At 39.5% G+C, this 27,433-nt stretch overlaps 2 protein-coding genes across 2 annotated transcripts; both read left to right on the plus strand.

Moving 5' to 3' along the window:
* Window positions 1–123: 123 nt before the first annotated feature.
* LOC308643280 (olfactory receptor 7A10-like) lies at window positions 124–26,511 on the plus strand (the record flags this gene model as incomplete). Its single annotated transcript, XM_081283187.1, has 3 exons — window positions 124–134; window positions 4,809–4,994; window positions 25,758–26,511. The coding sequence occupies 3 exons, from the start codon at window positions 124–126 to the stop codon at window positions 26,509–26,511; spliced, it is 951 nt and encodes a 316-aa protein (XP_081139313.1).
* On the plus strand, window positions 17,045–18,010 carry LOC308645148 (olfactory receptor 7A10-like; the record flags this gene model as incomplete). The annotated part of the gene is made up of 1 exon (XM_081287204.1): window positions 17,045–18,010. One exon carries the CDS (start codon window positions 17,045–17,047, stop codon window positions 18,008–18,010), a length of 966 nt encoding a protein of 321 aa, XP_081143330.1.
* Window positions 26,512–27,433: the final 922 nt, after the last annotated feature.

The raw sequence follows: 27,433 nt of genomic DNA on the forward strand, positions 1-27,433 counted from the left end.
ATCTGACTTGAGGAACAAAGCTGGATCCATTTCTGTTCTCTTGTCTGGGGTCAGAGCCTCATTCTGCACCTTCAACATCCAGGGAAGAACTGAAGCCTGTGCATGAAGACCCTCCCATCCGAGATGCCGCCCAGGTGAGCCTGAGGACCCAGCAGACACTGCAGGAGAGGACTGAAGAGAAGGAAGGCAGGAGCTTTCACCGGAGGTTTCCTGAGAGCCCAACTAGACTGGCCTGCAGCCCAGAGATGGGGTGTCCTTTGCTAGCTTAAGTAATTTATTAATGGATTTATAAGATACTAAAAAGCATAAGTGACCAAGAAATCAGCAACACGGGGTCACTCTAGACCATTAACTTATGGTGACAGAATCTCAATTAGAAGAGGGATTGGAGGCACTAAGTGATTCAAATAAAGTAAAATGTAAGTGTGCATACCTTTGCAATAAAGGAGAATGGATAAATCCAGTATTAAGTGTGGAGATACATGCACTGGAGGGAGCTCATTTAAAAAAAATTATAATGCAACATGTTTCAGCCTATTTTCATGTTGGTGAGAAAGATCTAGATTTAGGAGTTTCTATAAATAAATTCCTGCAGGAGAAAATCATGATATAGATATTTCATTGAACCCTCTTCCTCTCTGGGTATCCACATGGAAAATGAACTAACTTAATAAGCGAAGATGAATATGCCAAAGAGTTTTACATTGCAAGTATTTCACAACCTGTAAGATGAAGTCAACAGGATGGCTGTCGACATATTTCAATTTGTTAAGACCCTTTGCTTAGGGTTTGAGTCTATTCCCTCTCATTCTATTTTTTTTTATTTTTTATTTTACTTATTTTGCATGCTGTCTCTAGTTTCACTTACATAAGCACAGCACATAAGTGGAGATGTATCTGCGGGGAGTCTCTGAAAGTCTAGAGATTCTAATGTTTTCCAATACGCCAGTGTTTGTTATTTGGCTCCTGGCAGAGTTTTTCATTCTGAAAGATGTGACTCAATACAAATTTCTTGACTTGTGAATCCTTGCTTTAAACAAAAATGCTGGTGAAAGTTCTTCTGCACTCCTTGCATTCAGATATTTCTTGACTTGTGAATCCTTGCTTTAAAAGAAAATTATGCACTCCTTGCACTAATAAGTCAACTTTTCAACATATTTCCGACTTATTTTCATGTCTCTCTTAGGTCTCTGTGCCTCTTGATTTTCCATGATTCATTGTACACATTGCTCCTCATCATTTTACTGGAGATTACATCCACCATCCACAAGTATATTGGAGTTTGTTTCTCTATAGATAAGGAAGATTCAATCATAACTTTTTACTCTACTTTCTTATCTTTTATTTCCAAGGCTTTAGCAATTTATTTTTACATTTTCTTGCTAGTACTCTTTTTGATCATTATGCAACATTTTCATGTATCAAAACATCAAAATATGCCCCATAATCATATAATTATTATGTCTAACATGCACAAAAAATTTTTAAAAGCCCCAAAACCAAGAACAATCATGAAATGACACACACAAAACAAGCAAAGTAAAAAGATAAGGAAGTAGAATAAGGACTTAAGGAGATTTAAAGGCTAATTACCCTGATGTGATCAACACACAACACATACAAATATGGAATGATCACATATATACTCAGTGAACCGGCACAATGATTCTGTAATAATTTTAAAATAGTGAGAAAAGGCTGCCTTATCTGCAACATAACTAGGGACAAGCCAATAGGTCAGGTGAAAGGGGCAGAACTAGGGAAGACAGATCTGCTATTTCATATTCAATGTTCCCCACTTTGCTGTATATATCTTGCATATCTCCTCTTGTGAGTTGCTGATATTTGACATTTGGTCATTTTCTTTCTTTTGAAGTGTATGGTCTGTTGGGTGCCTTGACACAAGGAAGAGGAACAGTGGGAGGGAGGAGAGGAGGGAAAAGGGAGGTACTGGGGACAAATGTGGAGCAAAGTATATTCCCTGCATGAGAGTGTGTGTCAAAATGATCCCGACAGGGCTGGGGCTAGGGCTCAGGGACAGAGCACTTGCTTAGCAGGTGTGGGCACTGGGTTCAATTCTCAGAAAAAATAAGTAAATAAAATACAGGTATTGTGACCATCTACAACTAAAAATATTTAATAACCCCAATATTATGTATCACTGCAATGCAATAATGAAAACATTTAAAATCTAGATTGAGAAAATGATGTCAATACTTTGGTGTTTTGGGCAAATGTATTTTGCTGCTTAAGGTTTTTGCTGGGCACTCAGTGAGGGTCACTGGGATTGGAATACTGCCAGGACCAAGGCAGCCATTTCCTCCTGGAGAAGAGAAACCTGGACTTTCAAGGTCCTGTTCCACTTTGTCCACATCAGCTCACTCGGTCTCTGCCCTCACCTCTTCAGGTTCTGTCCACCACTTTGCCTTCTCTCTCCTTTTCTATCACTCCCCCTATTATATTCTATTCCTCTTTCTCCCTCTGTTAACTGCACAGCTTTTCATGTTCCTTTTTAAATAGAGAGAAGAAGAGAAGCATTCTTTTTTTATTTCTTTCATACATGACAATAGTGGAATGCATTACATTCATAATTACCAATTCACAGCACAATTTTTCATAACTCTGTATATAAAGTATGTTCATGACAAATTATGCCATTATACATGAGCTCTCTTATTGATATTTTTTTGCATTACACTTCTTAATACACCTTTATACCACAATTTGTCATACCTGTGTTTGCATATTAGGTGGGTTCACTCATTTGTTCATGGAAAGAGTGTCAAGTGGACTCTCCAGGTACCCTGTCCACATTCTTCAGAGAAAAGACAAACTCAGCTTGTTTTGTGGAAGCTCACAACCTTGTCAGGGTGACTGGGGCAGAGAGGCCATGGCAGAAATCAAGCTATGAGAGTGTGTGAGTGTGTGTGTTTGCCTCATGGAGGTCTCAGAAAAGGCGACCTGATGTTATATATTCCATGGTGATTCTTAGCAGCTAGAGGACAGAACTTAACCCTCAGGTGGTAGCAAGGAGGGAATCCTTTTGCAATCCACAGAATGTGTTTGCAGCAAATCTAAGGGCAAGAGGTTCAAGCAGTGAGGCCAGCTCACACTTTAATATTCTCTGACACCATCTCTCATCACTCTCGGCCTTTTTCCTTCTCCTTGCCAACAGCTTTCTTTTATGCCTCATTTTGTTGAAACAAGCATGTTCCTTAGGACCTGTGCACTGACTGTCCCCCAATGAAGACCACTCCACTGAGGATGACTTGTGGCTCCTGCCCTGCCTTCCTTGTGGTCTTTCTTTGGATGCCCCTCTTTCGGCTAGTTTTCCCTGCATTGCTGTAAAACTACAAGTTCCTCTGCTCTTTCTTTTTCCTCTTAGTACCCATCACCATGAGACATATTAAGTGATTTTACCCATTTTTGCTTATGTGCTTTCCCTCTCTTTGGATAATGTGGACTTCTGTGTTTTAACTCATACAGATTACTCATCCAATGCATGGAACATACTTGGTAATCAGTAATTAGTAATTCATTTATTTTTAATTGACATATAATTATACACATTCACAAAAATAACTTTATATCTACATACATGTATAAATTGTATAATAATTGAACAGGTACGATTGGCTTAATTTTCTGAATCATTTATCATTTCTCTGTGACAAACATTCAAAGTCCTCCCCTCTATCTATTTTAAAATAGGGAACATGTTATTTTTAACTATAATTACTCTACTGTGCAATACACCACCAGAAGCTATTCCTCTTCACTTACTGTAATTGTTTCCCCTTGAGGAGCTTCTCCTCATCCATTTGGGCCCAGAATGCACCTCAGCTTCTGTGACCATCATGCCATGCTGACATTCTGTGAGATCAAATTTCTCAGAATCCACACAGGAATGATATCATGCAGCTATAGTGTTCCTGTACCTGGCTGATTTGACTTCATAAATGTCCCCAGGTTCATCTCTGTTGTCTCCAATGATAAGATTCATCGTTTCATTAATAGATGTTATTATTCCACTGTGTATCTGTACCACTTACAAATGGCCAATAGCTGTATTAAATGTGCTCAAAATTGCTAATTATCTGGGAAATGCTAATCAAAACTATGGTAGACTCTGGACTAACTTCAGTTGGAAGGGCTACTATCAAAAAGACAAGGATATCAAGGGCCTATGATTATGGGGGAGAAAAAGAATCCTGACCTGGTGTTGGTAGGAATGCAAGTTATTGAAGCCATTATGGAAAACATAATAGAGAATCCACAAAATTAAAATACAGTTATCACTTGATGTAGCAATCCTATTCCTGGGTATGTGGCCAAAGAAAATGAAATGGGTATTTTGAAGAGATCTGCCCTTCCACATTGACTGATGCACAATTCACTGTAGCCAAAACACAGAAACAACCAAAGTGCTCAGGAGGGGTGCTCCATTTACACTTCTCAAAGGCCTGAATAACTTTCTTATTAGAATTCTGAAATGCATGACTTCCTAGTCAAACCTTCAGAATGAAACAGGAATTCCTTTTCAGAGGTGACACAAGATCCCTTAGGGGACAAGAGCCACACATGTTCTATAGAAGTTACCTTTTCCCCCATTCTCATGGCATTTCTCTATTTTTATGAGGTATGTGGATTGTAAAAAGGGCCTTGCATATGTTAGGCAACCACTCCAACATGACCTACACACACATCACTAAAATTATTTATAGCAAAAATATGTATTGTTTCATTTCAATGATGTAAGTAATACCTGTCTGTAAAAAATGGTTATGCTCTTTTTCTCATTTCTGTAGTCACATGCATTTGGAACCAGGGAATGATACTCAACATCTAGAATTCCTTCTTCTGGGACTTACAGAGGATCCAGAACTGCTGCCCCTCCTCTTTGGCCTTTTCCTGTTCATGTATCTGGTCACTGTGCTGGGGAACCTGCTCATCATCCTGGCCACCATCTCAGACTCCCACCTGCACACACCCATGTATTTCTTCCTCTCCAACCTGTCCTTTGTGGATGCCTGCTTCACCTCCAACACTATCCCAAAGATGCTGGTGAACATCCAGACACAGAGCAAGGCCATTACCTATGCAGGCTGCATCACCCAGATTCACTTTTTTGTACTCTTTGCTGGGTTGGATGATTTCCTTTTGACTGTGATGGCCTACGACAGGTATGTGGCCATCTGTCACCCCCTGCACTACATGGTCATCATGAACCGCAGGCTCTGTGGATTGCTAGTTCTGGTGTCCTGGATTGTGAGTGTCCTACATGCATTGTTACATAGCTTAATGATATTGCGGCTGTCCTTCTGCACAGACTTGGAAATAATCCCGCACTTTTTCTGTGAACTTAACCAGGTGATTCAGCGTGCCTGCTCTGACATCTTTCTCAATGAGGTGGTGATATATATTGCTTCTTTCTTGCTGGCTCTTGGCCCCCTCATTGGCATCCTTTACTCTTACTTCAAAATAGTGTCCTCCATCTGTGCAATCTCATCAGCTCAGGGCAAGTACAAAGCCTTCTCCACCTGTGTGTCTCACCTCTCTGTGGTCTCCTTATTTTATGGCACAACCCTAGGTGTGTATCTCAGCTCTGCTGTGACGCAAAACACACACTCTACTGCAACAGCCTCAGTGATGTACACTGTGGTCACCCCCATGCTGAACCCCTTCATCTACAGTCTGAGAAACAAGGACATCAAGAGCGCTCTGAGAAAAATTTGTGACACAGGAAGATAAAAGTGTTAATTGTGCTGAGACTGAATAAGTGCACATGATTCCAGGGATCAGAGCCTCAGTAGAAGAATCCACAATTATTCACTGGAATGTGGAAGCAGGACTGGATCCTTCTATGTTAACACAGAGTTTCCATTTCTTTGATATCAACTTTGACATACAATCCCACTACACCTTTCACTTTATTGCACACTGTGATCACTATGAAATTCAACCCTTTCCCCTGTCATTTCCAACTTGCCCCAAATTATTCCCACTTTGGATGAGAAATAATTGAAAATTCTCATTTATCCCCAAAGATATATTTTTAGAAATAATCTCAAATGACTTATGTCATGCTAAGGAATTGTTCATTTTGCTTAAAATATGCATAATTACTATTCACATGTGAAAACTGAATATAACAAAGTTAATTTTAATAATTTTATTGTGTAAGTAAATCTGAGAAAATAAAATTTGATACTGTGGATTGAACCCAAGGCTGTTTAACCACTAAGCCATAGGCACAGCTCTTTCTGTTTTTTGTTTGAGACAGTGTCTTTCTATGTTGCTTAGGGCCTTACTACATTGCTGAGGATGGTTTGATATATGATCCCCCTGCCTCACACTCCTGAGTCACTGGGATTGCAAGTTTGCACTATGCATGGATGAGAATAGATACTCAATTCTCTATTTTTGATTTTTTTCTATATTATTTCCAAATTTCCATTTTTGACAAGGTAACCTTTAACTTCCCAAGGTATTAGCTGGTCTTTAGGTTTTATTCTAACTTTTGAATTGTGTTTCATTTTCAGCATGGTGTCCACAGTGCCTAACATAGCCGTGGGCACAACAGGTCATGTCCCCAGAGGTATCTACTCCACCATTTTTATGTGCTAGACAACACTTTTGAAATTCTAGCAATATATAAATGGTGAGCAGATTGATGGTTCTGGGGGCCAGGCACTGGGCAGGGAGAAAGGTGGATGGGGCTGTAACAGGGCAAAACTTGGGATCCTTGACTCATGGCAACTTTTCTGTTTGTTATTTCATGAGCATAAATAACTGTAAATATTAAGGAGGTTCAGTGTGATATTTCCATACATGCCCATGGTGAACACTCATCAAATATAGCCATCCATTATCCACCCTCTCCAACCTGATGTATAGTAATCTCTATTCTATATTCAAGTTAGCATTTATTTTGTTTCATTTTTATCTTCTTCAGTTGAGAGAGACCATGAAGTACTTTTCTTTTGGTATCTGCCTTATTCACTTAGCACAATGTGCTCCAGTTCCATCCAAATTGGTCTAAATGACAGGATTTCATCCTACATAAGGATAAATGGTATTCCATGTTGTATATATGCCACGTTTTTTTTTCACTTCACTCCTCTGGTGATGGGCACTTACATTGACTCTGTATCTGAGCCTGTGTGAATGATGTAGTAAGACATGAGCATGGAGCTTCTCCTTGCTCTGTGTGTTCATTTCCTTGTTATCAGCACTGATAAGCTGCCTGTGATATTTTGCTCAGTGTTACCATGGTGGAATCTTACTAAAGGGTCTGTGGATTTATCTCTGTCTTTTTTTTTACTACAACTTGTTAATCCACAATGTACTCCAAATGGAAAGTTCCATTAAGAATTATAAATAAAAAGGGAAACAGAGCAAGCCATTTGTAAATAGTTTAAATGTTAATGTGTTCTCCTTTCCTCCTGAACTCATGATTGCTGTTCACTTTCTCCCATGGAATCCCAAGCTGTCATTGCTGTCCAGGTGCATCCTAGGCTTCAAATTCCCCTCATGTGCTTTCTTCTAATGAGAGATGGTAAATGAATGAGAACACCATCTTGATGACCATGTCAACCCAGACACAATATTTACAAAGACTGTGGTGAAGTCTGCTTTTCAGGTTGATGTAAAAACGTGGAATATTGAAATAAACAGATTTGGGACCAAAAGAAATGTTGGCATATGACAATTCATTGATCTTGATCTCTGCTACATAGAGATGAGAGAAGACAGTAATGATGAATATTTCATTTAAAATAAGGCTTTTACTTAAGGAAACCTCTTCTACTGCCCTCCTTCTCCACAAACATTGGATCCCCACACTGTTCTGGACTTGCCAGAATCCTGAATTCCCCTATTCAGACAACCTCATCAATAACATAGCAGTGTCCTTAGCTTCTATCATTCTAGAATTTTGACAGTCAGGAACCAGTTCAAAGCTTTTTCTGCAAGTGGTCTAAACTATTGTTAATGTCCTTGCATTATGCACTTTCTATGCGAGTCAGCATTCTGTTACTCTAAACAACAGCTGAGATAATTGATTTATAAGGAGAGAACATTTATTTTGGCTCACAGTTTTCAAGATTCCAATCTGTTTTGGATTAGCCCCATGGCTTGGCCCTATTGGAATGAGCACATGACCAGGGGTGGCAAGAATGTGGCAAAAGAAAGCCCCTGACCTCATGGCCTGTAAGTTGAAGAAATTGAGGAACAGATGTGGGTCCTACAAGCCTTTTCAAGGGCAATTACCAAATGAACTAAAATTTCCCACTAGACCTTCCTCTTAGTATTTCTACCATTTTCCAATAGCTCCAAGCTGGGGACCAATCTTTAACAAAGGGCCTTTGGGTGACACTTAAGATTGAGACTGTAGCACTGGCCTTGAGGTCTTCCTCAGTTCTGTAGTCACTTTGTTGTCTAGATGACCTTGATGTGGCTTTGGTGTCTCCCTTTGTCTACTGTCTGAGGAGCAGGGAGTTGGAGGGGTCAGGTGGATGGTGTCCCAGTGAAGGCCATGGCAGGACTCCCCTGGGCAGCAGTGGGCACCACATCAAGGGCCTGAGAGCCAGGCCTCCTCCATCCAGCCCTTTGACGACTTCAGCTTTCACAGGTTTTAAAGCCACTCTTCCCTGGGGTCTCCCTTCAGGAGCTCCCTGTCCCCAGGACTCTTTCTAAGGTTCCACATTGGATCAGCCTTTTAACTTTCACCAGGAAATCTCAGTTGTGTGAATATAATGGGGCACTTTCCCAGTTATTTACAATAAGGGATTGTCTTTAATTTTAACAAACAAAATCTTACACCTTTAACAAGTGACCTCACAAGTGATGCCTTGTTGCCCTGGAAACTCTTGCAGAGATGCATTCTGAGGTGATGTAAATGAGACTAATTCTGAAGATTTCCTGACTTTTTGTTGGATCCTCTTTCGTTCCCATCATCCTCTACTTACTGAAATTTTCCACTCATTCACTATGAATTCCTAGAAATATGAACCCTATGTCATCTGTGCCTGCAACTATGATGTATCACACAGTTCCTGGTAAGGAGTTTGTCCTGTGTGAATTTTAGTTAAATAGAATGAAAATTAAGAGATGATTGAAGAGAAAGAAGGGAGAGTCTGAGCCAAAAAACAATACATGGGCTGATGATCTAAGAGGCTTTGAGGCAGAAAAATAATCCAGACTCATGGAGGTAGATCTTGATAATAAAGCAAGAGAGGGAGTGAACTCAGCACCCAAAGACTATCTGCACTCCCCACCTTCTTCACAGTAGTCAAGGTATGGAAGCAGCCGAGCTTCCTGTCTGTGGATGCATAGAAAAGGAAATGAGGTATATCCATAACTGAGCTCTTCAGTCTTTAAGAAGAATAAAATACTGTCATTTACAACACAATGAAGGGGACAGGCCATTGTGTCCCATGAAAGAAGCCAGACAGAAGCAAACACTGCATGTACTCCTATGGGGAGGTCAAAGGAGCCTCAATCTACATACAGAATAGTGACACTGGAGGCTGGGAAGGAGGCAGGAGGAGGAGGAGAAGGGGAGGCTGGATAACAGGTACAGGAACACAGGTGAATAGGAAGACCCAGTCCTGGTGTTTCACAATGAGTGTGTTGGGTGGGGGCTGCAGTGCCCAGATCTTGACATGTGTTTTATGAAGATCTGAAGTGAGGAGCACAAACCTGGAATCATAAGGTAATGATATGGGGAGGGAAATTTTCCTTAAGCAGTTTCATTCAGCACACACCATAGTATATGCTAAAATGCCACAATCACCCCTGTTGATATGTACAATCACATGTAAGTAAACATTAAATTAAAGATTTTATAACTCCACTCAGCATTTGCCGGTTGTTTGGACCATCTGATACACACTGTCTCTGGAGGTTCCTGGTCACTCCTTCATGAGGTAACAGGACCTTATGGTCACCAGGCAACGAGCTTGAGGTCACAGGGGATGATGAGCCCACACACACACAAGCTGTGTGGACCAGGCCCGGCTCCCAGACCTGATGTCCAGCTGGCTCTGGAGAAGCTCTTCCAATGTTAAAGCTCAAGGTCAAAGAAAAGAGAAGCTTCTGATACAAACTCCTTCTGCAGGGATTCTCCCCAACAAAGAAGTGCTCTATCTCTGGGTGTTGAGTTTTAGGACTAAAGTGAACACCAAGGTAAGGTATTTAAAGTTCCCTTGATGATTTTAATGTGACTTTCTCTGTGTAATCATGAAGTTGAGCATAGGTTCATGTTCCTAAACCACTTGTATTTACTCTTTTGGTCACTGGCTCAGGCACATTGATCATTTCTTCTTGAGTTTTTAAGATTTTAAATGTTTTGAAATAATCTGTACATGTCTATTTTGCTACTTTGGATTTAATTTACTTTATTTTTAGGGTACATTTTATTGTCCATATTTGAGGTTTAAAACTTGATGTTATAGGGGTAACATCATAGGTAGGTAAATTATTAGTAGTAATGAGGCAAATTTACACAGTACACAATACATCATATGTTTCCCTAGTTTTTTATTTTCTTATCAGTGTTTCTTTTAATTTATTTTTTTTAAATATTTCAATTAGTTATACATGACAGAAGAATGCATTTTGATGCATCATACATAAATGGAGTATAACTTTTCATTCATGGGGTTATACATGATGTAGAGTAATACACGTCTTATAAACATGTATGCACATAGGGTAATATGTCTGATTTATTCTATTATCTTATCAATTTATTGATATGCATAATTTAAGATATTTCATTCCAAATTATTTTCTTAATTCTACAAATTAATAGAGAGTGGCATATTAATTAAATTCATGTATACAGTGTGTAATGATCATTTTAGGATAGTCAACTAGTCTATTTTCTTAAACAATTTCAGAAACATGTGTAATTGACATGTAATAATTGTATGTAGGTATGGGTACAGTGCAATACTTTAATACTTGTGCACAGTAAGTATTAATAAAAATGAAGATAATTATGCTTCCATCTGTTCCTAACTACCTCTGCTCTGGAGAATTTGACCTCCACTTTCCTAGATATTCATAAAGTATATAAAGTGTTACTATGAACATTTCCCCACTTGTGCTCAATTGAAGAATGTGTTCAATAAGATTTAACTGTTTTATATATAATTGTTATAAAATTGTCATCCTTGATCCTATGGAGAGAACTGGATGTCACCGTGTGAAGGGCAATAAGCCAGGCACAGAGAGACAAGTACAGCAGGACCTCACTCACATGTAGAAGGTACAGAAGTTGCTCTCACAGCAGAACAGAACAGAATGTGGGTTCCCAGAGGCTGGAACGGGTAAGGAATCATGAGGGACAGAGAAAGTTGGCCCCAGGGTACTAAGTTGTAGTCAGGTAGGAGGAATTGGTTCTGCTCTTCTGTCACAGAGTACAGTCATGATAAGGTCCTGCATATTTCAAAAATGATGGAATCCAATATCCTTTGCAATTAGTGCTTTATAATTATACATAATTTGGGGATTCATTTTGACATAATAATAAAGCATGGAATATAATTTGCTCCAACTTAGTCCCCATTACTTCCCCTTTTCCTCCTCTCCCCCTTCCCTTTTTCACTTTCCTTATTTTTTAAACCACTCTTGAGTGTTTTCACCACAAAGAAATGATAAATCTTGGGGAGGTATATATGCTTACCTTGATCTGGACATTACCCAATGTATACCAGTATGGAAACACCACATGGTGCCCTAAAAATATGTGACACTTATATGGCTCCATTAAAATTCTAATTCAAGAAAATTAATCTCCCCAATGCTACTTTTTTCTGAAGGTAATCTTGGGAAATAAGCATAAATTCAGACCAATGTTGTGAGGAATAAATGAAATGTGTGGAAAATACCACAGAAAGTGGTCATGGTACAGGGTGTGAGTAAGACCATGTGTGCCTCTGGGTTTGGAAGACATTTTGCTTAAAAGTTGAATTGTCAACCCAAATGGATACACATGTACATACAAATGTCCATTTCTTCATCTTTTATGTGAGAGATGGGATATGAAAAGAGCCAACTTTGAATGAGCATGAAATGGGAAGACAGCTCAGGTCATGGTGCCTGAAGAGAACTTTATTCATCCCTTCAAACTCAACTCACATCTGAAGTCAAGAGCCATAATTGGTCCCTTATTAGAAACATGAGTTTATTAGAAGCATGACACTCTAGGTATGATTGGCAAAGTGTGATGAATATAGGATGGCTTGTCTTATGGCTTCATATTAAAAAACCAACCAACCAACCAACAAACAAACAAAAACAGTGCATGCTTTTCTGATAAAAGGGAAATAGGAAAATTCTGGAGACATCAGAGGCTGTCTTCCCAATGTGAGTCAGTGTTTTGAAGACATACGATTCCTAAGCAAAGCAAGTTTCCTAGCTTCAAACATGGAAGTAAACTATATGTCAGACGAGGGATATGGTGATGGGAGGTTGGGACTTTGGGAAGGTGGCATTGATAGATTGGTGGTAATAAGGGGAGGATTTGCCTGATTCCACTCTGATCTCAGGGGAATCTATGCAAACTCTTCCTTTCCTGTATACAACAGAGTCCTGCAGGGAAATCAGGTGCTTGGAGGTTAGAGTAAAAAGAAGGTCATATGCCTAATGAGCAGATAGAGAAAGCTGTAAACTATGATTTCTCCAGTCTCCCTGAGTGCACACCCTATGGCACACTTGATTCTTCAGGATCTTGAAATCTGACTTGAGGACCAAAGCTGGACCCATTTCTGTTCCCTTGTCTTGGGCCAGAGCCTCACTCTGCACCTTCAACATCCAGGGAAGAACTGAAGCCTGTGCATGAAGACCCTCCCATCAGAGATGCCACCCAGGTGAGAGTGGGGACCCAGCAGACACTGCAGGAGGGGACTGAAGAGAATGAAGGCAGGAGCTTTCACCTGAGGTTCCCTGAGAGCCCAACTATCCTGGCCTGCAGCCCAGAGATGGTGGTGTCCTTTACTAGATTAAGTAATTTATTAATGGATTTATAAGGTACTAAAAAGAGAAGTCACTAAGAAATCAGCAACACAGGGTCACTGTTGACCATTTACTTATGGTCACAGAAGCTCAATTAGAAGAGGGATGGGAGGCATGAAGTGGCTCAAATTAAAGTGAAATGTAAGTCTGCGTACCTTTGCAAGGAAGGGGAATGGGTAAATCCAGAATTAAGTATGAAGAGATATGCACTGGGGGGAGCTCATTTAATAAAAATTACAAAGGAGCATATTTCAGCACATTTTCATATTTGTAAGAAAGATCCAGGTTTAAGATTTTTTTTCACAAATAAATCCCTGTAGGAGAAACTCTTGATACAGATATTTCACAGAATCTTGTTTCATTCTGAGTATTATCCAAATGAAAAATAAATTTACATAATAAGTGAAAATGGGCATGCCATAGAGTTTTATTTTGCAATTATTTCATAAACAGTCAAGATGAAGTAAATTGGAAAGCTGTTGAATTCTCTATTTCAAATTATTAAAACCCTTATCTTTGGGTAGGAGTGTATTCCTTCCCCTTCTTTCTTTTTCCATTTTGTTCTTTCAGACAGAATATTTTTCACTGATTTTGATGTTGCCACTTGTTTCTTTTACATAAGCACAGCACATATGTGGAGATGTGTCTGTGAAGAGTGTCTGCAAATCTACAGATTTTAATGTCTTCCAATAGATGAGTGTTTGTTACTGAGTTCCTGCCAGGGCTCTTCATTCTGAAATATCTGACTCAATAATCTGATATTTCTTCACTTGGGAATCCTCAGTTTAAATAGCAATGCTGATGAAAGTTTTTCTGCACTTTTTGTGCTAATAAGTCACCTTTTCAGCACATTTCCAATTTATTTTCTGTTGTGTCTCTGTGTCTTGATTTTGCACAGTTAGATGTAGGTGCATTTCCAAAAGCCTCGTCATCTTGGCCAGCAGTTGGAAGGCATTCCCCTTCATCATTTCACTAAAGATCAGCTCCATCCTCCACAAATAAATGTGAGTTTATATATCTTTAGATAAGATGCAATCATAACTTTATGTTCTACTTTCTAATCTTTTATTTCCAAGTCTCTAGCAATTTATTCTTACATTTTATTCCTAGTACCCTGATCTGATCATTATACAATAGTGTATTCATGTATCAAAACATTTTTGAAAATACCTGATAAAAATACCTATACATTATTATGTGTCTAACAAAATAACACTTATAAAAAGTAACATACCCTCAAGCCCAAGAACATCCATGAATTGATTCCACAATTCATGGAATAAAATAAATGGTGTCTAAGGAGAATGAAATGCTAATCACCCTGATTTGATCAACACACAACACATATATATATTGAATTATCACATGTATATTCAAAAACAGGTACAATAATTCTGTGTGAATTTTAAAACAGAAAGAGTCCTGCCTTATCTGCTATGAATCTAGGGAAAAGCCAATAGGTTCGGTGAGCAGGGAAGACAGATGTGCCATTTCATATTGAAAGTTCTCAACTTTCTATACGTACTTTGGCATCTGCTGTTGTGTATTGTTGATTTTTGACTTAGGTCATTTTATTATTTGAAGTGTATAATCTGTCAGGTGCCTTGACATCAGGAAGGGTTAGGGTTAGTGGGTGGGAGGAGAGGAGGGAATGAGAATGTACTGGGGACCAAGGTGGACCCAATTATATTCCATGTATGTGTGATTGTGTCAATAGGACCCCAACATTAGGTTTCACTGCAATGCACTACTAAAAACATTAAACAGTAGGTTAAAAAATGTTACTACTTTGGTCTTTTGGCTAATTTACTTTTGCTGCTTAGGTTTTTTGCTGAGCACCTAGTAAGGATCACTGGGTTTGGAATGCTGCTAAATCCAAGGCAGCCTTTTCCTCCTGGAGAAGAGACACCTGGGTTTGCAAGGTCCTGTTCCTCTGGGTCCACGTCAGCTCACTATCTGCCCTCACCTCTTCATGTTCCTCTCACCCCTTTGCCTTCACTCTCCTTTTCTCTCACTCCCCATCCTTCTCTATTTCTCTTCCTCCCTCTGTTTACTGCACAGATTTTCATGCTCCTTTGTAAACACAGGGAAGAAGAGCAGCATTCTTAAGTGGATCTACTCATTTGTTCATGGAAACTGTGTTGAGTGGACTCTCCAGGTGCCCTGTCCACATTCTGTAGGGAACTGATCATCTCAGCTGTGGTGTCGACACTCACAGCCTTGTCAGGGTGATTGGGACTGAGAGGCCATGCAGAAATAAAACCATGAGCCCAGGGTGTGTTGTGTGTTTGTGTGTGTGTGTGTGTGTGTGTGTGTGTGTGTGTGTGTTCATGTGCCTCATGGAGGGCTCGGAGAAGGGGTACCTGAGCTTATATATTCCAGGGTGACTCTTAGCAGCTAGAGGTCAGAACAGAACTTAACCCTCAGGTGGTAGCAAGGAGGGAATCCTTTGCAATTCACAGAATATCTTTGCAGCAAATCTAAGGAAAGAGATTCAGGATGTGGATGAAGGTCTCCTTTTACCTTGTAGCCTCAGAGAGCAGTGAGGCCAGCTCATTCCTCAACATTCTCTGACACCATCTCTCATCTCTCCCCCTCCTATTCCTTCTCCTCTCCAAGGCCTTTCTTTTAAGCCTCGGTTTCCTGAAACAAGCACATTTCTGAGGATCTTTGCACTTACTATTCCCCTCTTGAAGACCACACTGCTGAGGATCATTTGGGGCTCCTGCCCTGCCTTCCTTGTGGTCTCTCTTTGGATGCCCCTCTTCCTGCTGGTTTTCCCTGCATTGCTGTAAAAGTACAAATACCTCTCTACTCTTTTTTTTTTCTTCATAGTACCCATCACCATGGGACATATTAAGTGATCTTAAAATATTTTTCTTATGTTCTCTCCCTCTCACTGGGTAATGGAGATTTTTGTCCTTATACATATTACTGATGCAATAGAGTTGATACTTAATAATTAGTTATTGTTTATTATTAATTAACATAATTGTACAACTTTATAGGTATAACTATATGTTTCCATACTTGTGTAAATATTGTAATAATTGCATAAGGGTAATCAGCTTAATTACCTGAAACATTTATCATTTCTCTATGGTGGAATACTCAAAATCCTCCCCTTTAGCTATTTTAAAATATGTAATATATTAGTTTTAACTATAATTATGTACTGAGTAATACAGCATTAAGTTGTCCCCCGTGACAGGATTCAAGCTTTCATTAATAATGAATATTATTCCACTGTGTATCTCTACCACATACAAACAACCAATAGTCATATGAAAAATGCTTAAGATTGCCAATTACCAGGGAAATGCTTATTAAGACTGCACTAGAATATCACCTCACACCAGTTAGGAGGGATGTTATCAAAATGACCAAAGATATCAGTGAGAGGGCCAGTGAGAATGTGGAGAAAAGGGGAATCCTTATTCAGAGTTGGTAGAAATGCAAATTAATGAAGTCATTGTGGAAAAAGTTAGGGAGGTTCCACAAAACTAAAACAGAGTCACCATGTGAACCAGATATCCTACAGCTGGGTATGTAGCCAAAGAAATAAAATGAGTATGTTGTGGAGATATCTGACCTTCCTAGTTTACTATGCATAATTCACAGTAGCCAAGACACAAAGTGTTCATCAGGGGTGTTTGATTTGTATTTCTGAAATGCATGAAAATCTTTACAATTCTGAATATATGACTTTTTAGTGAACCACGCAGTGAAGTAGAAATTCATTATAGAGTTGGCACGATATCCCTTAGGGGATAAGACACACAGATCTTCTATGGAAGTTAATTTCTCTCCTTTCCCTTGTTTTTTTTCTTTTTCTCTTTCTGTGGGGCTAAGGTTGAAACCCAGGACCTTGCACATGTTAGGCAATATCTCCACCACTGAGCTACTCCCTAAATTAATTCTTTTCAGAAAAATATGTATCGTTTCATTTCAATGATGTGAATAATACCTATCTAGGGAAAAATAGTTATGCTCTTTTTCTCATTTCTGTAGTCACATGCATATGGAACCAGGGAATGATACTCTGCATTTAGAATTCCTTCTTCTGGGACTTGCAGAGGATCCAGAACTGCTGCCCCTCATCTTTGGCCTTTTCCTGTCCATGCACCTGGTCACTGTGCTGGGGAACCTGCTCATCATCCTGGCCACCATCTCAGACTCCCACCTGCACACGCCCATGTACTTCTTCCTCTCCAACCTGTCCTTTGTGGACATCTGCTTCACCTCCACCACCATCCCCAAGATGCTGGTGAACATCCAGACACAGAGCAAGGCCATTTCCTATGCAGGCTGCATCACCCAGATTCACTTTTTTGTACTATTCGTTGTGTTGGATGACTTTCTTTTGGCTGTGATGGCCTATGACCGGTATGTGGCCATCTGTCACCCCCTGCACTACATGGTAATCATGAACCACAGGCTCTGTGGATTGCTAGTACTGGTATCCTGGGTTGTGAGTTTCCTACATGCATTGTTACAAAGCTTAATGATGTTGTGCCTATCCTTCTGCACAGACATGGAAATCCCACATTTTTTCTGTGAACTTAACCAGGTGATTCAGCGTGCCTGCTCTGACACCTTTCTTAATGAGGTGGTGATATATTTTGCTGCTCTCTTGCTGGCTGTTGGCCCCCTCATTGGCATCCTTTACTCTTACTGCAAGATAGTGTCCTCCATCCGTGCAATCTCATCAGCTCAGGGCAAGTTCAAAGCCTTCTCCACCTGTGTGTCTCACCTCTCTGTGGTCTCCTTATTTTATGGCACAAGCCTAGGTGTGTACCTCAGTTCTGCTGTGACTCAAAACACACACTCTACTGCAACAGCCTCAGTGATGTACACTGTGGTCACCCCCATGCTGAACCCCTTCATCTACAGTCTGAGGAACAAGGACATCAAGAGTGCTCTGAGAAGACTCTGCGAGAGAAAGATAAAAGTGTCAATTGTTTTGAGACTGAATAAGTGCCCCTGATTGCAGGGCTCAGAGCCTCCAAGTCAGAATGTGGGATTCTTTATCAGATTCTGGAAGCAAAACTTGCTCCTTCTGCTTTATTCTTGCATTTCAATTTCTTTGATTTTGAATTCTGCATACAATTCCACCGAATCATTATTTTTTTGCACACTCTGATCTCTATGAAATTCAATCCTTTTCATTTGTCATTTCTGAACTTTCTCAAAATATTCCCATCTTTGGATGAGAAATTCTTGAGAATTCTTATATGTTCCATGAGATATAATTTTAGAAATCAGTTAATCTCAAATGGCATGTGTCATGATATTTAATTATTTATTTTGCTAAAAATAGTCATAATTTATATTCATTGTGAAAATATTTATCAAATAAAATTGTTTTCATTATTTTATTCTGGAGGCAAATCTCAGAAAAAAATTAGTACTATGGATTGAACGCAAGGGTGCTTAACCACTGAGACATACCCATGGACATTTATGGTTTTTGTTTGAGATAGTGTCTACCTATGTACTTAGGCCTCACTAAATTACTGAGGCTGACCTTCATCTTTGATCCTCCAGCCTCAGCCTCCTGAGTCACTGAGATTACAAGCATGCGCCACCATGCCCAACAGAGAATAAATTTTCAATTGTGTGTTCATTTTTTTTCATGTATTACTTCCAGAACTTCCAATCTTCATAAGGTGCTTTTAACATACCATGGTGTTAGCTGGTCATTAGGTCTTATTCTCAACTTTTTTGATCCTGTTTCTTTTTCAGCATGGTGTCCACAGTCCTAACATAGTCATGGGCAAAAGAGGTCCCCAGAGGTACCTACTTCACCATTTTCCCCGGCACATATTTCTATGTGCTAGACAGCACTTTTGAAATGCTAGCAATATATAAATGGTGAATAGATTAGTGGTTTGAAGGTCCAGGCTCTGGGCAGGGAGGGGAGCAGATGGGGCTGTACCAGGGCAAAACTCAGGACATGTGACTGATGGGAGCTATTCTGTTTTTTATTTTGAATATTATCAATTGTTGTAAATGTTAGGTTCAGCCTGACATTTCCACACCTGCCCACAGTCTGCGTGATCAAATCCAGCCTCGCTTTATCCACCCTCTCTAACCCCTTCCCAACATCTATAAATCTCTATCCTTTGTTCAGGGTGACATTTTACTTTTTTTTTAATCTCTTCTTGAGACACCATGAAGTGCTTGTCTTTTGGTATCTGCCTTCTTCACTTAGCACAATATCCTCCAGGTCCATCCACATTGCCCCAAGTAACAGGATTTCATCCTTACATATGGCTGAGTATGTTCAAGTTGTTTATATGCCATGCTTCTTTCCTCTTCTCATCAGGTGATGGGCACTTAGGTGACCTAATAGCATAGCTATTGTGAATGATGCTACAATAAACATGGCCATGGACGATTCTCTTTGCTGTGATTTCATTTCCTTGTTATCAGTGTAAATACCTGGCTGTGATATTTTGCTCAGTGTTCCCATGGTGGAAACTCATGAAAGGGGCCTTGGATCTCTCCCTGTCAGTTTTTACTACTGCCCATTAATCTACAATTTTCTCCAATTAAAAGTTCCATTAAAATTATAAATAAAAAGTGATGGACATATGAAGAAGCCATTCATAAACTGTTCACATTTTGATGTGTTTCCCTTTCCTCTTGAACCTGTGATTGCTGTTCACTTTCTCTCATGTGACTGTAAGCTGTCATTGCTGTCATGGTGCATCCTGTGCTTAAAATTACCCTGTGTACTTTCTTCAAACAAGAGCAGGAAAATGAAGAGAACATTGACATGTTTATAATATGCTGTGGCTGTCTGTCAATCCAGACATAAAATGTACAGAAGACTGTGGTGAAGTTTGCTTTCTGATTGGTAAAAATGTTGGATACTGAAGTAAACACATTTGGGACAATAAGAAATGTTGGCATCTGACATTTCATTGTTCTCACTCTCTGCTGTGTAGAGACTAGGGGAGATGGTACAGAAGGACGTGCAATTTACATTGTGGCTTTTACTACTTAATAACCTCTCCTATTGCTTCCCTTCTGCACACACATGGGAAGCCCACACTCTTCTGTTATTGCCAGAGTCCTGAGTTCCTCGGTTCAGGCAACCTCATCAATAACATACCAGGTTATTTAGTTTCCATCATTCTAGGTCTTTATCTCTTCCAATTCATACTCACATCTGTAATCAAGAACCATCCTTTGGTCCCTCATTATAGAAATGTAAGATCATTACCAGCATGAAATTTCTGGTATTGTCAGCAAAGTGGGATGAGTGCAGGTGGTGCCATCCTGTGGTGTCACATGTCAAAAAACAAACAAACAAACAAACAAACAAAAAACAGCTCACTCCTCTGTTAAAGAGGGAAAGAGAAAACATATGAAGATGCCAGAGACTGTGTCCCCAATGTGGGTCAGTGTTTTGTGGACACAAGATACCTAACCAGGGCAGGTTTCTTAGTTTTAGACAAGGGAAGAAAAGTGGAACACAAAGGGTGGATGTGGTGATGGGTGGCGGGATATCGGGAAGGTGAGGTCATGGATTGGTGGTAAAAAGGGGCAGATCAATAGCACTCCACTCTGATCTCAGGGGAATCTATGCAAACTCTTCCTTTCCTGATTATACACCAGAGCCCTGCAGGGAATTCAGGTGCTTAGAGGTTGGATTAAAAAGAAGGACATGTGCCTACTGAGCAGATAGAGGAAGCTGTAGACTATGATTGCTCCTGCTCTCCCTGAGTGCACACCCTGGGGCACATTGATTCTTCAGAATCTTGAAATCTGACTTGAGGACCAAAGCTGGACCCATTTCTCTTCTCTTGTCTGGGGTCAGAGCCTCGCTCTGCACCTTCAATATCCAGGGAAGAACTGAAGCCTGTGCATGAAGTCCCTCCCATCACAGATGACACCCAGGTGAGCCTGAGGACCCAGCAGACACTGCAGGAGGGGACTGAAGAGAAGGAAGGCAGGAGCTTTCACCTGAGGTTCCCTGAGAGCCCAACTAGCCTGGCCTGCAGCCCAGAGATGGTGGTGTCCTTTGCTAGCTTAATTTATTTATTAATGGATTTATAAGATACTAAAAAGGAGAAGTGACCAAGATATCAGCAACATGGGGTCACTCTTGACAATTAACTTATGGTAACAGAATCTCAATTAGAAGAGGGATGGGAGCACAAAGTGGTTCAAATAAAGTAAAATGTAAGTCTGCTTACCTTTGCAATGAGGAATGGGTAAGTCCAGTATTAAGTATGGAGAGATATGCACTGGAGGGAGCACATTTAAAAAAAAGTTATAGTGGAACATATTTAAGCCCATTTTCATATTGGTGAGAAAGATCTGATTTAGGAATTTCTGTAAATAAATTCCTGCAGGAGAAACTCATGATATAGATATTTCAGTGAATCCTCTTCCTCTCTGGGTATCCACATGGAAAATGAACTAAATTAATAAGTGAAGATGAGTATGACAAAGAGTTTTTCATTGCAAATATTTCACAACCTGTCAAGATGAAGTCAGCAGGATGGCCGTCGACCTCTCTATTTCAAATTATTAAGACCCTTTGATTAGGTTTAGAGTTTATTCCTTCTCATTCTATTATTTTTTAATTCTTCAGGTTTTTTTTCACTTTTTGCATATTGCCCCTTGTTTAATTTACATATGCACAGCACATAAGTGGAGATTTATCTGTGGGGAGTCTCTGAAAGTCTACAGATTCTAATATTTTCCAATAGATCAGTGTTTGTTATTGAGATCCTGGCAGGGTTTTTCATTCTGAAAGATGTGACTCAAAATCGGATATTTCGTGACTTGTGAATCCTTGCTTTAAGCCAAAATGCTGGTGAAAGTACTTCTGCACTCCTTGCACTAATAAGTTAACTTTTCAACATATTTCCAACTTATTTTCCTATCTCGCTTAAGTCTCTGTGCCTCTTGATTTTCCACGAAGTAGAAATGTAGACATTGCTCCTCATCATTTTACTGGAGATCATATCCACCATACACAAGTATATTGGAGTTTGTTTATCTTTAGATAAGAAAGATTCAATCATAACTTTTTACTCTCATTCCTTCTCTTTTATTTTCAATGCTCAAGCACTTTATTTTTACATTTTCTTGCTGGTACCATTTTTTGATCATTATGCAATGTATCAAAACATCACAATATGCCCCATAAACATATATAATTATTATGTCTAACAAAATAACATGTATAAAAATTTTTTAAAAGCCCCAAACCCAAGAACAATCATGAAATGATGCCACACACACACACACACACACACACACAAAAAAAAAACACAAAACAAGCAAAGTAATGTTAAGGACGTAAGGCGATTGAAAGGCTAATTACTCTGATGTGATTTTCAAACAGCATATACATATATGGAATGATCACATATATACTCAGTAAACAGGAACAATGATTCTGTAGGAATTTTAAAATAGTGAGAAAGGTGTGCCTTATCTGCAACATACCTAGGGCAAGACAATAGGTTAGGAGAAAGGGCAGAACTAGAGAAGACACATCTGCTATTTCATATTAAAAATTCCCCACTTGGCTGTAGGTACATTGGATAGCTCCTCTTGTGAATTGCTGATTTTTGACCTTTGGTCTTTTTTTTTCCTTTTGAAGTGTATGGTCTGTGAGGTGCCTTGACACAAGGAAGAGGAACAGTGGGAGGGAGGAGAGGAGGGAAAAGGGAGGTATAGGGAACTAAAGTGGAGCAAAATAGATTCCCTGTATGTGAGATTGTGTCAAAATGACCCTAACAGTGCTGGGGCTGGGGCTTAGAGACAGAGTGCTTGCCTGGCAGGTGTGGGCACTGGGTTCAATTATCAGAAAAAAAAATAAGTAAATAAAATACAGGTATTGTGACCATCTACAACTAAAAATATTTAATGACCCCAACAACTATGCATCACTGCAATGCAATAATTACAACATTAAAAATGTAGATTAAGAACATGATATCACAACTTTGGTGTTTTGGGCAAATGTATTTTGCTGCTTATGGTTTGTGCTGGGCACTCAGCGAGGGTCACTGGGCTTGGAATACTGCTAGGACAAAGGCTAGCCTTTTCCTCCTGGAGAAAAGACACCTGGGCTTGCAAGGTCCTGTTCCCCTGGATTCACGTCAGCTCAGTCTCTGCCCTCACCTCTTCATGTTCCTTCCACCCCTTTGCCTTATCTCTTGTTTTCTCTCACTCCCCATCCTTCTCTATTTCGTTTTTCCCCTGTGTTGACTGCACAGATTTTCATGCTCCTTTTCAAACACCGGGAAAAAGAGAGGCATTTTTTTTATTTCTTTCTTAATGACAATAGTGGGATGCATTACATTCATAATTATCCATTCACAGCACAATTTTTCATATCTCTGTATATAAAGTATGTTCAAGCCAAATTATGCGATTATATATAAACTCTTATTGATTTTTTTTTTGCATTACAATTCTTAATACCCCTTTATACCACAATTTATCATATCTATGTTTGTATATTAGGTGGGTTCACTCATTTATTCATGAAAAGAGTGTCTAGTGGAATCTCCAGGTACCCTGTCCACATTCTTCAGAGAAAAGACAAACTCAGCTGGTTTTGTTGAAGCTCACTACCTTGTCAGGGTGACTGGTGCTGAGAGGCCATGGCAGAAATCAGGGCTATGAGAGTGTGTGAGTGTGTGTGTGGGTGTGTGCCTCATGTAGGGCTCAGAAAAGGTGACCTGATCTTATATATTCCAGGTTGATTCTTAGCAGCTAGAGGACAGAACTTATCCCTCAGGTGGTAGCAAGGAGGGAATCCTTTTGCAATCCACAGAAAGTGTTTGCTGCAAATCTAAGGGCAAGAAGTTCATGGTGTGGATGAAGGATGCCCTGTACTTTGTAGCCTCAGAGAGCAGTGAGGCCAGCTCATTCTTTAATATTCTCTGACACCATCTCTCATCACTCTCCATCTTTTTCCGCCTCCTTGCCAACAGATTTCATTTGTGCCTCAGTTTTTTGAAAGAAACATGTTCCTTAGGACCGGTGTACTGACTGTCCCCCCAGTGAAGACCACACCACTGAGGATTGACTTGTTGTCTGTGTTTGGATGCACCTTTTCCTGCTAGTTTTCCCTGCATTGAAAGTACAACTACCTTTCACTCTTCCTTTTCCCTCTTAGTACCCGTCACCATGGGAATTATTAGGTGATTTTAACCATTTATGCTTATGTTCTTTCCCTCTCTTTGGATAATGGGGACTTCTTTGTTTTAACTCAAACCAATTTCTGATCCAATGTGTGAAACATAGTTGGTACTCAGTAATTAGTTATTGCTTTATTTTTAATTGACATATAATTATACAAGTTCACAAAAATAACTATATTTACATGCATGTATAAATTGTATAATAATTGAACAAGTATGATTGGCTTAATTTTCAGAAACATTTATCATTTCTCTGTGACAAACATTCAAAATCCTCCCCTCTATTTTAAAATAGGTAATATGTTATTTTTAACTACAATTAACCTACTGTGCAACACATCACCAGAAGCTATTCCTCTTGTCTTACTGTATATTTTCCCCTTGAGGAGCTTCTCCTCATTCCTTTGGGCCCAAAATGTACCTCAGCTTGTGGTGTCCCTCATGCTATGCTGACATTCTATGATATCAAATATCTCAGAATCCACACAGGAATGATAGCATGCAGCTTTAGTGTTCCTGTACCTGGCTGATTTCACGTCATAAATGTCCCCCAGGTTCATCTGTGTTGTCTCCAATGCTAAGATTCATCATTTTATTCATAGTCAAATATTATTCCACTGTGTATCTGTATAGCCAATAGCCATCTGCAATGTGCCAAAGTTGCTATTCATCTGGGAAATGCTAATCAAAGCTATGGTAGAATATTGCCTCACTCCAGTTGGAAGGGCTATTGTCAAAGAAGACCAAGGATATCAAGGGCCAGTGAGTATGTGGAAAAAAAAAGGAATCCTGTCCTAGAGTTGCCAGGAATGCAAGTTAATGAAGCCATTATGGAAAACAATATGGATAATCCAGAAAATTTATGCAGCAATCCTACTATGGGTGTGCAGCCAAAGAAAATGAAATGGGTATTTTGAAGAAATCTGCCCTTCCACATTGACTGATGCACAATTCACTGTAGCCAAGACACAGAAACAACCAAAGTGTTCATAATAGGGGCTCAATTTACAATACTCAAAGGTCTGGATAATTTTTCTTTAGAATTCTGAAATGCATGACTTCCTAGTGAAAACTTGAGAATGAAACAGGAATTTGCCATAAGAGGTGGCTCAGATCCCTTAGGGGACAAGAGCCGCACATGTTCTATAGAAGTTAATTTCATTCCTTTCCTTTGGCTTTTCTTTTTCTTTTTTGAGGTAAATGGATGGTAACAGGTCCTTGCATATGTTAGGCAACCACTCCAACATGAGCTACACACCAGTCACTGAAATTATGATATACAGCAAAATATGTAGTGTTTCATTTCAATGATATAAGTAATATTTGTCTAGGGACAGTTAGTTATGCACTTTTTCTCATTTCTGGTAGACACATGCATATGGAACCAGGGAATGATACTCAACATTTAGAATTCCTTCTTCTGGGACTTGCAGAGGACCCAGAAATGCAGCCCCTCATCTGTGGCATTTTCCTGTCTATGTACCTGGTCACTGTGCTGGGGAACCTGCTCATCATCCTGGCCACCATCTCAGACTCCCAATTGCACACACCCATGTACTTCTTCCTGTCCAACCTGTCCTTTGTGGACATCTGCTTCACCTCCACCACCATCCCCAAGATGCTGGTGAACATCCAAACACAGAGCAATGCTATTACCTACGCAGACTGCATCACCCAGATCCACTTTTTTGTACTCTTTGTTGGGTTGGATGACTTCGTTTTGACTGTCATGGCCTATGACCGGTTTGTGGCCATCTGTCACCCCCTGCACTACATGGTCATCATGAACCACTGGCTCTGTGGATTGCTAGTTCTGGTGTCCTGGGTTGTGAGTGTCCTACATGCATTGTTACAAAGCTTAATGATATTGAAGCTGTCCTTCTGCACAGACTTGGAAATCCCCCATTTTTTCTGTGAACTTAACCAGGTGGTTCAGCGTGCCTGCTCTGACACCTTTCTTAATGAGGTGGTGATATATTTTGCTGCTGTCTTGTTGGCTGGTGCCCCCCTGACTGGCATCCTTTACTCTTACCACAAGATCGTGTCCTCCATCCGTGCAATCTCATCAGCTCAGGGCAAGTACAAAGCCTTCTCCACCTGTGTGTCTCACCTCTCTGTGGTCTCCTTATTTTATGGCACAAGCCTAGGTGTGTACCTCAGTTCTGCTGTGACCCAAAATTCACACTCCATTGTAACGGCTTCAGTGATGTACACTGTGGTCACCCCCATGCTGAACCCCTTCATCTACAGTCTGAGGAACAAGGACATCAAGAGTGCTCTGAGGAGACTCTGTGGCACAGGAAGATAAAAATGTTAATTGTGCTGAGACTGAATTAGTGCCCATGATTGCAGGGCTCAGAGCCTCAGAACCAGAATCCCAGATTGTTCACTGGAATGTGGAATCAGGAATCGGTCCTTCAAAATTAATACAGAGTTTCCATTTCTTTGATTTCAACTTCGACACATAATCCCCTACAACTTTCATTTTATTGCACACTGTGATCACTATGAAATGCACCCCTTTCCTTTGTCATTTTCCAGCTTGCCTCAAATTATTCCCACTTTGGATGAGAAATACTTGAAAATTCTCATTTATCCCATAAGATATATTTTTTAGAAATAATCTCAAATGACATATGTCATGCTAAGGAATTTTTCATTTAGCTTAAAATATGTATAATTGCTATTCCCATGTTTAAAACTGCATATAACAACTAAAGTTAATTTTCATAAATTTATTGTGGAAGTAAATCTTAGAAAAATAAATTTTTGATACTGTGGATTGAAATCAAGGTGGTTTAACCACTGAGACATAGGCACAGCCCTATGATTATTTTCTTTATTGAACAAATAGAGTATGGCATATTAATTCAATTTATGTATACAGTGTGTAATGATCATGTCAGGATAGTCAACAATTCTATGTACTTTATTAATTTCAGAAACATGTATAATTAACATGTAATAATTACGTGTAGGTATAGGTACACCATCATACTTTAATACTTGTGTGCATTAAATGCTGATAATATGAAAATAATTAATGCTTGCATATCTTTCCTAACGATTTCTGCTCTGGAGAGTTTGAGCTCTTCTTTCCCAGTTATTCATAAAAAGATATAAAACATTACTATGAACAGTTCCCCTCATGTGCTCAATTGAAGAACGTGTTCAATAAGGTTTAACTGTTTTATATATAATTGTTATAAAATTGACATCCTTGATCCTAT

Source organism: Spermophilus citellus (assembly GCF_964194105.1).
Source record: "Spermophilus citellus genome assembly, chromosome: 3".
NCBI classification, from domain to species: Eukaryota; Metazoa; Chordata; class Mammalia; order Rodentia; family Sciuridae; genus Spermophilus; species Spermophilus citellus.